A 13,613-nucleotide genomic window follows, 5' to 3' on the forward strand; every position below is an offset into this window, starting at 1 on the left:
GATCCAGCTCTAGAGAGCAGCATGAATGACAGTGTTAAGACTAGGGATGCTACAGATCACGGTGACAGCAATAGCACAGCACTGGGGGATGCCCAGAGGCTAAACTGGTTATTGAGGCTGCAAAAGAAGTTTGCTTCCTGCCGAGATTCCCATTGGCTGGGGTAGGATTTTTCAGCCCCGGCAGAGCAGGCTCTGCTGGTATATCTAGCAGCAACACTCCTGAGCAGGCAGAGAGAAGGACGTGCACTGGTGGTCTGTCAGGATTGCAGAATGGATCTGAAGATGTTCCTGGTCTTCACTGCATTTTTGCTTCACACTTCCCTGGGCTTTCCTATTCAGGTGAGAGCAGCTCCATGCAATTGTGCTCTGTCTTCTAGCTGGAAGCAAAGCTGTGAAGACTTGTTTTGATAAATTTCCTGCAAGAAAATATTAGTAATATAATAATATATAAAGGCAATCTAATAATTTGGTTCCTCCCTTTGGCCTGATTTTGATGCTATTGTTGTTGCATTAGTGAGTTATAGAAGAATAATGTCTTTTATCTATTGGTTTTGCAGGAGAAGTATGAAAACAGCACAACAAGTAAGTAGGATTTAGACTGCTATTTTTGTTTGTGTATCACACACTTTGTTTTGAGAGCATGTGAAAGCACTGACACAGGCCTTTTGAATTAGGCCATGTTTCATAATTTGTTATTGAGCTAGGTGCAGATGTGTTTTCCCAAAGATGTGCTTTACACAGTCTTTTGGGTTATGGTTTGTTAGGTTAATTTGTATGCGCTTTCACAGGCTTGAAAATAAAATTTCAATAGGCCTTTTTGTTACCTTTTCATTAAATTGAGTGTTATAATAAGACTGCTATTCATTTGCCTTCTTGCCTACCTTGGTGCAGCAGTAAGAGAAAAGGATGTCAGGCATCAAAGAAAGCTTTGCTTTGCTCTGGGATGGAAAACAAATAATACAGGCTTAGCTTCTGGCAACTTGCAAAATACAAGGAGATAATTGCAGATCTCCAGAGGTCAATGGGAAGGAACCTGTAGGTAGACTTTAACTACATCAAGAAACTGAGAGTAATGTGTGTGAGAGGAAGACACCTTGGAAAAATTTGCCTGACATAGTCAAAGCAAGTAAGTGACTAAAGAAAACTGACAAATTCTTCTTTCGAACTGTTATGTATGGCATGGAAACAAAGGGATGTTGTAAAATTACTGCTTATTGTATTTAGAAGAGACCAAGGGACACGTTTACTTGAGTTCAAAGTAGTCTGTTGCTGGGACTCAAAGTTACAGGGTTACTGGGACAAATGCATGCAATGAGTTTGAATTTACCATTGTTACTGGGTTTTGTGCCTTTTGAAACGTCTTCCAGTATTTACAGTACAGGGAAAACATGAGCTGTGTAATTTTGAAAGCGGTATCACACCAGATGTTCATTTCATCAAGAAGTTGGCAGATGCCTTCTCTGGTGTTTCATTTGGGTTTTAAAAAGAAGTTGCAGGCTGTATGTGCCTAAGAATCTGGAGCCTAATTTCCACTAACTTTGACTACTCAATTAATCTAATGCCTCTTGGGTGCATAAATTCTGAATCTGGTCAACCCAGCCCAGAAATGTTCTTCCCTGCAGAATATTTATAGATTTCATGGATCTCTCTGAGGCAGCTGGTGGGAATTGACTGAACTTTTCTATAATAAACCACAATCATTACAGTGGGCTTCCTTTACCATGTAACTGAAGTAACAATTTGGAAAAAGAGATTGAAGTCTTTTTGAACACAGATAGGCTTGGAAATAAGAACTATTTACTTGATTGTTCTCTCCATCAGTGTTGAATAGGAGAAAAAAAGCAATTGCTTTACATTTTGACAAGGAAGAGTGCAATATTGACAAACTGGAAGAGATTCGCAGACAGGCTTGCAGCATATCCATCATACTTAAGAACAGGTCAAACAAACTGTGGTCAGTAATAATATAGATAAAACTGTTTCTGCCTTAGGGAAAGCAGACAAATCGATGACCTCTGGAGGTCCTTGCAATTTCTAAACTTTTATGATATTATAACAGTGAAGTTAGAAATTTGCACATCAGGTCAGATTTTCACTTCTAGTTTGTATCTAGAAACTGATATTTGGTAAAAATCAAAAAAGACACCTTAGGACTTAGAATGGTACATGCTGCTGTCAGGTACATACAGAAGATGAGATTGTTTTCCCATGTTAAATTATAGCCTTCATCTCACGTTATAACATTACTCTTGGACACTGTGAAACCAGAGGGTATTGTTGAGCTAGTTAGCCTGCATTTGCAAAAAAAACTGGGGATATAGAGGGTTTTTTGTCCCTGGTTTCTTTTGTAATTTTCCACACTGAAGCTGAAAAAATATTTTGTTGATTTTTAGATGGCAAGTGACTAGAATTCTGTCCCTCAGCATGATCTACTAGGAATTTTCATAGCTTTTTTTCTGAATATCAATTTAATTTCTGTGCCCACGCATCAGTTAGTGCACTCCATTTCCCTCCAAGCAAAGGCCTTCCCATGGCTGAGGAATTCCATAATATTGAACACTGTGAAGTTGTATTCAGATTCTAATTTATCCCTCTTGTTTGTCTTTTTTTCCTTGCTTTTTGCAGCAACAGAACCTACTGAGGTAAGGGCAGCTAAATCAGCTCTTCTGATCACTTTGGGGTTCTACATTGTGAAAATAAGGTTAAGATTCTTGTTTTCCACCTGTATCTCCACCAGTGGAGTAATGTCTTCTCAGATCAACAGTGTGTCAGAATGTATCTGAAACTTATTCCACACTTCAGATTACATTTCCCTTTATGATATCTATATTTGCCAAGATATCAAAGAAGACTATTTACCATGCTGTGGTACTTCTTTACACATGGTACAGTATATAAAAGCTCAAGACTGCACTGATGGAAGATACATTTAATGGGCCTGGACACTGTTGATACTTTATATGTTATATTATTTAATTTAATGTTATATTATAAAGTGTGAGATAATACTAATATATCATTCTTTCAGGTTACTACACAAGAGGATATATATGGTATGTATTACTCCATCTACAAGTACGTATATGAGAGGATATACTGATTGCTAGCCACCCAGTTACTCCAGAAAATAGTACATGCTTAACACAAATTAACCTTAGGGAAGGAATTTTAAATGAATGCACTCACCACAATATTTAATGCAAAGCAAAGTCTCTTGGCTTTGACCAATTGTTTGGCCTTGCCAAAAACATCACCTCTTACTTTTGCTAAAAATAATTCTGTTTAAATAATGTCCTGATTTAATTCCCTTCCAAAGGTTGTAGAAAGCATAGAGGTCAGGTGTTTCTGCTTTTTACTGATGTCAAGGCTTGTTGCATAATGCTCAGAGTTGGCTGATTTTGCTTGCAAGGCCTGGGAGTCCTTGATGTTGGGCTTAGCTGGGGACATCAGTATGACTCATGGAATAGGGATGCAGTTCCAATTCCATTGATTTCAAGAGTTTATCAAAAGGTTAGCATGTCCAGCAGGAAGCATCAGGACTGCTCTCCATCTGTTTTTGCTTCTGGTGTCTTATGTTGTAGGGTTGAGTGTAAGTTATATATGCAGAAGTCAAACTGCAGTCTGAGGCTTAAAAATGTGACGGTTATGGGGAAAAAAAGGGAGAGAGGCAAATAAAAAGAAGGGCTCTTGGGATTTGATTAATGCCAAAATAACTACAGCTGGGATGGTATCAGGATTGTGTCACTGAACAAATATCTACATGAGTGAACACCCTACCAGTCCCTAAATAGGCTATGTAAGTATGTCATGCATCACGGGAAAATCATCAGGTTAAAAATCAAGATTCATATTTTCCCCGGGAATGAGAAAGTGATACTCTTGTATTTCTGAACAGAATCTCCATTGCCTACAGAGACTGATGTTGAGGAAGAAGTTATTTTTAACAAAATTCTGAAAGTTAACCAAGGTAATGCCCCCAAACCCTGTTGATAATGGGTCTGTCTTTGTTGCTTTTGGGGGGTGATATGGGAGGTACAATATCTTACGACAGTCTGTGAGAATATTTTCCCTTCTTACACACCATCACGTAAGAGATGCCCAGAGACAGGACACTGAGACTACTGCTGAAGCCCTATAGTAACTCAAACCTATAGAGTCAATACTGAAGATGCTACCAGGTGTAGAGGCAATTGAACTATCCAGACAGTTTCTTCAATTGTAGCTTTCAACATCTTTGTCATTCTTTGGACTTCAAGAGTGAACACAGATATTTAGATGCCTTGTTATTTAACTGCCTTTTACTTGAATTCAAGCATCACTTGCACTCAGTCATCATATGGCTTTGTAGTACAGACTCCTGGATGACCTACAGTCAGTTCCATGTTCCCTGCTCCAGACTTGCTGTTCCTTGACCCTTCCAAACTTTTCCTGATCTATCAGCTTGTCTTTCTCACATTTTCCCTTCAACAGTCATTCGAGTAGCTTTATTACTATCTGTAAAAATAGACACCAAACATGCCTACACTTTTCTCCTGACTCATTTCTCTTTTTGGTTTGCTCGCCTTCTTGGGTTTCCTTGTAGACACCTCCTGCTTTTGTCCAGTACCCTTCCTGGAGAGGTATTTGATGTCATTCATTCAGTGTCACGTGATGGATGATTAAACAGTACTAAAGTACAGCATCCCTCTCACTATTACAACTGCTTTCAGTCATTCCATATCCTGCCTGAACACCATCCAGCAGAACTGGATCTTCCCAGTTCTGTGTCCTCTTAGCTAAAGACACAACAGCAAAATTAGGGAGGCAGATAACATCCATCTAGCTGAATAACCTGTTTCTCATGCTAGCCAGGAACAGATGCTTAGGGAAAAATAGGAAAAGAGTATTAGTAGAGAGTGACAGCTTTCCAAGTGTGCTTAGCAAGCATCCAGCAACCTATGGCTCAGATGTTTCCATCCTTTCTCTCTCACCACAGACAGCTCTCAATACTTGCAAGAAGGTGACATAGTTCCACGAAGGAGTCGCAGTGCCATCAACTGTCGCCATTGCAACTGGCCCCAGTCCCGTGATGGGATTGTTCGTGTTCCCTATGTCTTGGATCCTACTTATGGTGGGTTTAAATTTCAAAAATAAAAAGTGGATTTTATCCAATAAAATTCAGGTAGAAAGCTACTTATAGTGATGACACAAACAGTTGAATAAATCAGTTCTAATAATTTACTTGTGCTGTGTAAGCACAGATGAATTTTAAGTTACAAAGACCTGAACCAGAAAAAGATCAAATGTCTTTGAAAAGTTTGCATCTATAATGTTTTGGATCTGTTCTCTTGGAGACAAGAACGGTCATTCCATCTAATGGTACTTTCCAGAATACCTGCCTTTATAAGGTTCATTCCTATTACAGTGCAGCTTCAATGGCTGGCTCTTCGTTAGTAGAACAGCTTGCCATAGTGGTGTCCAAGTGTCCAATAAGAAGATAAATCAACAATCATCACTATAATTAAGAACAAGTGGTTGAAAAAAAAAGGTACCAGAATACATCTGGACAAATATCTGGATAAACAGGATCTTGTGCCAGGCTGTTAACATCTTAAATGAAATTAAGTACTAAGCAATACAAAACACGGAAGGGCCTAGGCTAATGTTTCTGTCCCTCATTTACCCTGTTTTTGAGAACATGTGAGATTTTAATGGCACTTGCCATTGTCCTCCTGTGACGCCTAAAATTAACCCTTTCTTCTCCAGAGGAGAGCCACGTAAAAGGGATTCATGATGCCATGGCAGAATTTGAAGCACTGACTTGTATTAATTTTGTGAAGCGCAAGACAGAACGTGATTACCTCAGCATTAAATCTGTCGATGGGTGAGTTGAATGATAAATTAACGAGTTATTTCTACAATGTTTTTCAATTCTTCACTACAGTTATTCTGTGTGACCTTAGAGAGGCCTTTTTTTTATCACAGTGCCAATGTATCCTCCTTGGATACCTCACTAGTGCAAGGGCTCAACACGTATATCACAGACTCACTGCAGACACTGAAGTAATGCAAATTATGGAAAAGTACCATTAAAGTGGAAAGAATAAGCTCATGTTTTCTATGTGATATAATGCACACTTGAGAACAACATATATTGATTACTTTTTGCACAAGTAAACCCAATTTCAACCTATGAAATAAACAGTTTTCTGAATCACAGATTTGGCTCTCAAGCTCAGAATTGGAGCCTATGAGAAAATTGTTCAACATCTGTTAGCTTGAAGTGCTATTCACCTTAGCTCCAGCTCTGATATGGTGTTCAGTATTTTGGAAAAAAATGTAATTTCAAGGGAGTTAAAGTCACTGTAAAGTCAGAAGTCAGGAGCCTCTGTGCTAATGAAAATCTTCCAGGAAGATTTAGCAATGATCATACTGTGTTCTTTTCTACACCATGATTGGTTTTGCCTCTGTAGACTGACTATTACAGTGGAGAGGAAGGAGTCCTTCCACTCCCACAAGAGGTATGGGAAGCAAGGTTTTCTGTTCTTCCCCTTTGTCTGCCTGACAATAAAAATCCTATAATCTGATGCCTCTCTCAGCTGCTGGTCCAACTATGGGAGAGTAGGAGGTGGGCAGACTGTCTCTGTGATGAAAGGAGGATGCTTGTGGAAAGGAGTAATTCAACATGAACTGGAGCACGCTCTGGGCTTTTTGCATGAACACTCTCGAAGTGACAGAGATAAGCATGTAAAGATCATGTGGGAGTACATCAGTCCACGTAAGTACTTTGAACTCTTCAATGTAGAAAATGGTGTAGATACATCCTATTGCTCCCAGCCTTCCCTTCTTCCCTGATGGGAGAAGGTTGGAAGCATACTCTAAGTACAATATCATATATTACAGCTGACAGATCAGACTTCAAGAAATTTGAAAACTCCAATAACCTGGGTCTTCCGTATGACTATTCCTCAATAATGCACTATGGCCCGTAAGTAGCAGCATGGCATTCCTGTTGTTGGAGCTCAAATCTTACATGAGAATTAGTTTCTATCATAACTGTCTCCTAACTACCAGTTTCCCCAATTCCGCTTCTGAGAAAAGCAGTAGGAGTCAGTTCATACAAACCTCTCTGTAGGATTAATTCGATATCTTTTATATCCCTTAGCTTTCCGTTAGGGAGCCCTTAACTGCTGAGCCTGGGAGCAAAGGAGACTATCTGGAAAATAACCCTGCTTACTGCTGGACATCTCAATAAAATCTATTTAAACAGCACTACTGGCCACAGCAACAGCTTCTGTATAGTTCTTGTTCTCCCTCCAAAGCATGCCATTGAATCCTGAAAGAAGATATGGTACTTAGAGAACATAATTTCTCATGTGGGTTTTTTTCAGATACACATTCACTAATACCACTGGAAAAGCGACAATTGTACCAATTCCTGATGGATCAGTACATATTGGACAGAGGCAGGGGCTGAGCAACTTGGACGTGGCCAAAATCAACAAACTTTACAACTGCAGTAAGTTTCTCAAAGCCACCCTTTCATCTTCAACTCAGATCCGGGCATGTCGCAGAGGCAGCAGTTACTCATCAAAGACTGTGAGACTATTGTCATAAATTCATGGTACTCATTTGGGTTACTCTGGGAGAGAATGCAAAAGTGAAGCTGGAGGCAGGCTGTGATTAGTGAGAAAATGGTTTCTGCTTCTAAATTAAATAAAACGCATTCACTATTGGTGTAAGTGGCTGCTGTGCAACTGACTGCTGGACTAACTGCATACCACATTGAATACTTCAATGGGGTAATTTGGTTTCTTACAGTTCAGCAGACAACTATTGATCCCAAGAGAGCCAGAGATCACTGTTCCTCACGGCAGTTGGTATTTAAGACCTGAGCTAAACCAAAACAGTCGTAGGCTCCTCTGAACTGGAACCATTTCATGTCCGGTTTTCAAATGTTTAATCTGTCATTCTAAATTTGTATGTTTAAACTCTTTAAATTCAACCTCTGCTAAACTACAGAGCTAATAAATAAAAAAATAATGCTTTTTTCCAAGCACTACTTTACTTTTCTCTTTGATGCATTATGTGAAAATTAGGACAAGATGATTTTTCATTTTAATCAAGATATACTAGTACTCTGAAATGAATGGTGACAGATTAGACAACCAAGAGCCATCCATTCTGAAAGACTGTACTTGTAAATTAGTGGAAGCTTCTGCAACCCTGGTGCTGAAGCAAACATTTTTTTCTCAGGTCGTTGCAGCACTATTCTTGACGGAACTTCTGGGTCACTGAAATCTGCCAACTACCCAAGAAATTATTCAGATAACACCAACTGTGTCTGGCTCATCCGAACCCGATCCAGAAAGGTAATCACAGGTTTATAGTGGTCTTGAAATATGGCTGAATTTCTTTCTATGTTAAGCACCTCAAGCTTTGTCTGCACAGCAGTTCCCAGATAAGATCTTCTCCATGAGAGAGTCTCTGCTTCTTCTTATGCCCTTAAGCCAGATATAGGCCAAGACAACTGCAGAGCTGTGATTTTGAAAAACCTCAATACTTTGGGCTTCAGGTTTGCAAAATCAAGACAAAATTATCTGAGCATGGGAGCATTCAGTCATTAGATCTGAAGCCTCAGAGAATGAGAGGCAAAGCTGGGTAAGCAGTGCCAGTTCGTGCTTGGCTGCAGCTTACAGTCAGTCTGTTTTAAAGGAGGCTCCATGAAAGAAGTATATATGTATATTAAAGGTTGATTTGCTCTTTCCTTCCAGGTTTCCCTGTACTTTCAAGCCTTTGAGCTGCAGAAAACCAGAGGCTGTCAGGGTGATTATGTTAAAGTTTATGATGGATCCAGCAAGTCTTCTGCAGTTCTAATGGACAAGACCTGTGGATCAAAGATACCAAATTACATAGTTGCTTCTAGTAATCTTATGCTTGTAGAATTCATCACAGATGGTGCTTATACAGCTTCTGGTTTCCAAGCCACCTTTGCTGCTGGTAAGTCTGAGGACAGGAAGAATGGCAAAGAAAAACAGTCTATGTCATATCAACCTTTCTTTTCACTCAGGAAAAATACTGAGGAACTGCTCTCCACGAGAGCCATCACTTCCTTCCTTGCTTTTGATTTAATGGATCAGTTATATACTGATACTATTTGCTCATTCATGCAGATGGGGCCACACTCAGGATTAAGTGGTGTTAGCCAGGTGATTGACTGTTCCCCTTGCCTCTCAAATATATTCCATTACAAAACACGTGCCAATATGGGCAATCAATTTAATGTTACTGCATCACTAGCACAATGGAAATAGAATAAATTGTAATGCAGCATTTAAATATAATGTTCCTCTGGAAAAGATGCAGGTTTTAATCACAGAGTTCAGAGACCTACAGTGAAGTCACCCATTCCCCCGGCAAGGAGAGAGGCAGCATTTCTATGGTCAGGATCCCTGGAATGTATCCAGCTAAAACATGTTTTCTTCAGTCCCATTTAATGAAGAACTAAGGCCAGAACTATACACTGAAGTTACCACAGGCTTGTGAGCTAGCATGGAATAAAGAAATGCCTGTTTGTAATTGTAGCCTCCTGCAACTGTAGAATGGTGCAGCTTGCATTAGTACGAAAGAAAGCTCAGCTATATCACACGACCTTGTATTTGCCATGGAATAAAAACAAGCACATAGAATTTGCATAAATCCACTGGAATGCAGTAACTTGACTGTATATCCAAACCAAACCAGCAGTTTTGCATTGTCTCTATGTGGTATCTATTTCTGTCCACTGTAGCTATGGAAGGAAAGAAGAATAAAAAAACTCATTCCACTTTGATGTGTCCACAAACATGAAACAATCTTAGTTGCCAGATAAAATGTGATTTAGCATGCATGTATTTTAGAGATGCTTCAGTTTGTTCAGAAAAGCTAAATATTCTCTCATTTTCCTTACAGTGGGTAATCAAAGAAGATCTAGCATCCACAACTGACTTAATGAAGAACCTATTCTGTGAATACTGAAATTATGTTTCCTACTTTGCTTCTATCCTGGCTTGGATCAGTATGAAATTTAATTCCATTAAGAATCAAAGTTTTCATCTTCTGGAGAAAGTTTATTCCCCAAGCCATATAAATGTACAAATTCTATACATCTTGTATACTTCTCCTTTTGTCTGCACAGTTAAGTTATTACCTCTTTCTATTTAACAATTGAATAAAAAGCTTAATTTAAAAAAAAAGTTTCTATTTCTGTTTTCCAGTAGTCACTTCAAGTCAAATGCACTATCCAACACACTACCAGCCCCCCTCATTCAGCCCTAGGGATGTCTCTTAAGTATACCACTGACATCATCATGGGTTCAGTTAGTTGGCTGAAGAGACCAGCTTCAAACTTTAAAAATTCATTTTGTGGTCTTCATGGTCTTCAGCATGAAAAGGTCTTCCACGCAGACTCTTATCCCAGCCTAACATTTAAGCTTCCAAAAATGACATCTCTCTTCGCAGTTCCATTACATCCTTAAAACGCCAGAAAGATGGACAAGACAAATCTATTCCCAGTAAAGGACTGGTGCTTCCCATTGCAGTTTTCCTTGTACAGTTTTGGTAGACAGAGAACACCTAAAGGTGCTTCTTTAGCCACAAGCCATTTTTGGTCCACAGAGATGATTAAGCTTATCAGAGGACGAGAGGTGGACCAGATAAGGCTCCCAGAGTTCACGCATACGTTCAGGGAAGAAATTTTTTGTCAGGGAAGAAGCTAAGCTCTCTCTTCTGATCTCATAAGGAGGACAGAGGGCTGCAAGTGTCAGGAATCCTGGACAGTCCTTTGCCTGCAATTACACTTTTGAAATTACGTTCTCTTGACCAAGACAAGCCTGTAACAGATCTGAGCAAAATAGGTTGCTATTTTAATCCACAGCATAGACAGATATTAATACTTGTATTTAATACTTGTATTTAATACTTGTATTTTTAAGGCTGAAAAAAGGAAATACCCTTAAAGTTTTTACCCTGTAACAGTAGAAACCTGGGAATTTTTCCTACAGAAATACATTTTCAGAAAAGAATTGTGGGAAATGAATTTGAATCTCAGAGTAAAATGTACATGGCAAATGAAAAATTATTGATTTTTTTTATTTTGTTAAAGGAGGCACCAAATATATTTAATCTGAAAGAATTTCCTCAAAGTCCTGTCTATATCTATACTGCATGATGAAGAATCAGTCAGTTCTTGATGGCAGAGAAATTTTAATTCCATTGAAAATTGGTTCCTTATCCACAGTTGCTGTGCAAATGCCTCTGAACAATTTGAGTCTGCTTTAGAAGAGACATTTCTTCTGTTCTTCAGACATTGCAGGATGGGTTCAGCTTCTAATATGTTGTTCTAGTTACTCTGAGCAATCAAGTGTTGCTATCAGCACATCATAAAAGGAGTAGCCCTTCTGAAATGTTGTTAAAAATGCAGTTCTAGAGAAAAAAATTGGCCAGTTGTGATTCTTGAGCTCCTACAAAACAAAATGGAGGAAATAATACCACAAAGCCAGTTGGTGAGGACCAATATCCTAGCACTTTTTTTTGAAGAGGGATTTCAGATGTGATTAAAATGTTCGACAGGGTGAAGAAAAGGAAGTTTCAGGTGAATTAGATACTTACCCTTGAAGGAGGAATAATGATCTCAGTAAGAATTCTGAAATATTGTTGGCAATGGCTGAGAAATTAATAAAGCTGTGGTCATCTCTGTATTGCTAAAATTGCTAAAATAATTAAGAGGTTTTCTTTTTAAGGGAAATTAAGCAATCTGCATCAAGAAAAAATTAAACCCAGTGGATGTTAAGAGCCTGAAGTTTCCCTTTCTAATTCTACTGAAAGAAAAAACACTTCCCTGCCAAGAGGTATTCAACAAAGTCCAGGCCTCTGTGGAGTTAGTTTGATCCTTACTGCACAGGACAGGGCTAAAGCTGGTCACAGAGACAGAACCAAGGTTCAGTCTGAGGATGTGACTACTCAATTGCCCCAGGACAACACTCCACAGATACCAGCAGCTCAGGATATTGTGGGCAGCCCAGGATATTGTGGGCAGCCCAGGACAGTCACTGATTCCATGTCACCTGGGTTCTTGGCCATCAGCTAGAGGGTATAGGAACAGCAGTACTAGGTAGCCTGTCTGTCTGTGTCTGAAAACCATTTCTAGCCTGAGGACTCCAACATCCTTCTGCTGTGACCATATAAGCCCCTCAGTTTAATTTCAACCTGAAGGTAGAAGCCACCCTGTTCAGCAGGATCATATCTCTACCTATTGCCCTATAGCACAAGTGTAACTTTTCTCTCATGCAGATGGGGGTTTCCCTCCAGCTCTAGAGACGTGCACTACACTACAGATAGGGCTGCAGGACTACCACTGAGTGTCAGCCTAGGGATGGCTTCAAGAGGCTACCCTTGAGCGGGTCCAGTTGTAGCTCCACTCATTGTCACACATACACACACAAACATATGGTCATATCTGCATCCTCTTCCTCATCCTAGAAGAAACATCAGATAATGCAGAAACATCATCTTCAGAGACACCATCTTGCTGAAGAAAACACCTGCTGAGCAAGGTAGTACTTCAGCAGGGAGAGCAGCATCAAAAATCACAGCTGGGATTGTCCCAGACCCATATGCATGTGCACAGTCTCCTCTGGGACAGTAATGGGCATCTCCCTCAGGCAATCCTAGCCTGAAGCTATAGTGGCAGGACAGAGCACCAGGCATATTGTGAGGCTCCTGTGCAGGTTTATATTTCTGGGGTGCTATCCAAGGGGTATGAAGCTGGGACTTCTGGATCAAATACACTTTAGGCATGTGGAAACCTTCACATATGCAAAAGCTCCCAGGGATGTAGCAGAACATCTTTTAGGACACCAGCTCTTCCCCCAGACTACATCCATAGCAATCCAGCCAAGCCAGTCCTTGTGGAATGAAATACAAAGATTGCCAGGAATGCTGTGGAGATGGAAATGTGCACGTGCAAGAAAGCACAGAAAGAAGCAGCCAAACAAGGGTTACAAGAACAGCCTGTATTGATAACAAGAGACATAATTCCCATGACTCTGCACCCAGGAGGATCATGGTGGAATGCAGTGTTTATGGCATGACCACAGGGTTCTATACTCCATTCAGGCAACAGCACAGATGATTTGTCAGTGGAAGATCCTACACTCGTGCCATCAAGTGTGCCATTCCTTCTTCCTGTTACCCCAGCAGGAATAAAGATGTATCCTTTCAGCAATGACAAACAGGTTTTTTGAACATGAAGGGGCTTTTCTGTAGGGAGGCAGAAGGCTGTAATTCCCATGCTTATTTCAGTGTGTGTCCCCCTCATGGTCTGAACTCTTCTTCATTAAGCTCTATGCAGACTTGGGGCAATTATACTGTCACCTTGAACCCCAGATGCCCCACTGGGGTCTGTGTGTTCAGAGTCCTGAGGTAGATGTGGGCTGCCTGGGCTGTGCACCATCCTGCCACACTGTCCATGCTGGCAGCAACAATGCAGAGAGAGTGGGACCCCTCACATACACCCTCTGCTCCTTTCTGCCCCGGAGTTCTTTGCCCACCCCACTGCCTGTCCTTGATCACATCCCATCCTCCCCGCTCCTCGA

General features: G+C 40.2%; 1 protein-coding gene across 1 annotated transcript; it reads left to right on the plus strand.

Annotated features, from left to right (window-relative positions):
* Window positions 1-270: 270 nt before the first annotated feature.
* Window positions 271-13,262, plus strand: LOC103754032 (astacin-like metalloendopeptidase). The gene is made up of 13 exons (XM_018082099.2): window positions 271-339; window positions 558-582; window positions 2,626-2,642; window positions 3,029-3,053; window positions 3,896-3,967; window positions 4,976-5,110; window positions 5,746-5,863; window positions 6,579-6,757; window positions 6,883-6,967; window positions 7,371-7,498; window positions 8,236-8,351; window positions 8,754-8,979; window positions 13,135-13,262. The coding sequence occupies exons 1-13, from the start codon at window positions 271-273 to the stop codon at window positions 13,260-13,262; spliced, it is 1,323 nt and encodes a 440-aa protein (XP_017937588.2).
* The last annotated feature ends 351 nt before the right edge of the window (window positions 13,263-13,613 follow it).

This window comes from Manacus vitellinus, unplaced genomic scaffold, assembly GCF_001715985.3.
Source record: "Manacus vitellinus isolate BGI_N305 unplaced genomic scaffold, ASM171598v3 scaffold_6_pilon, whole genome shotgun sequence".
NCBI classification, from domain to species: Eukaryota; Metazoa; Chordata; class Aves; order Passeriformes; family Pipridae; genus Manacus; species Manacus vitellinus.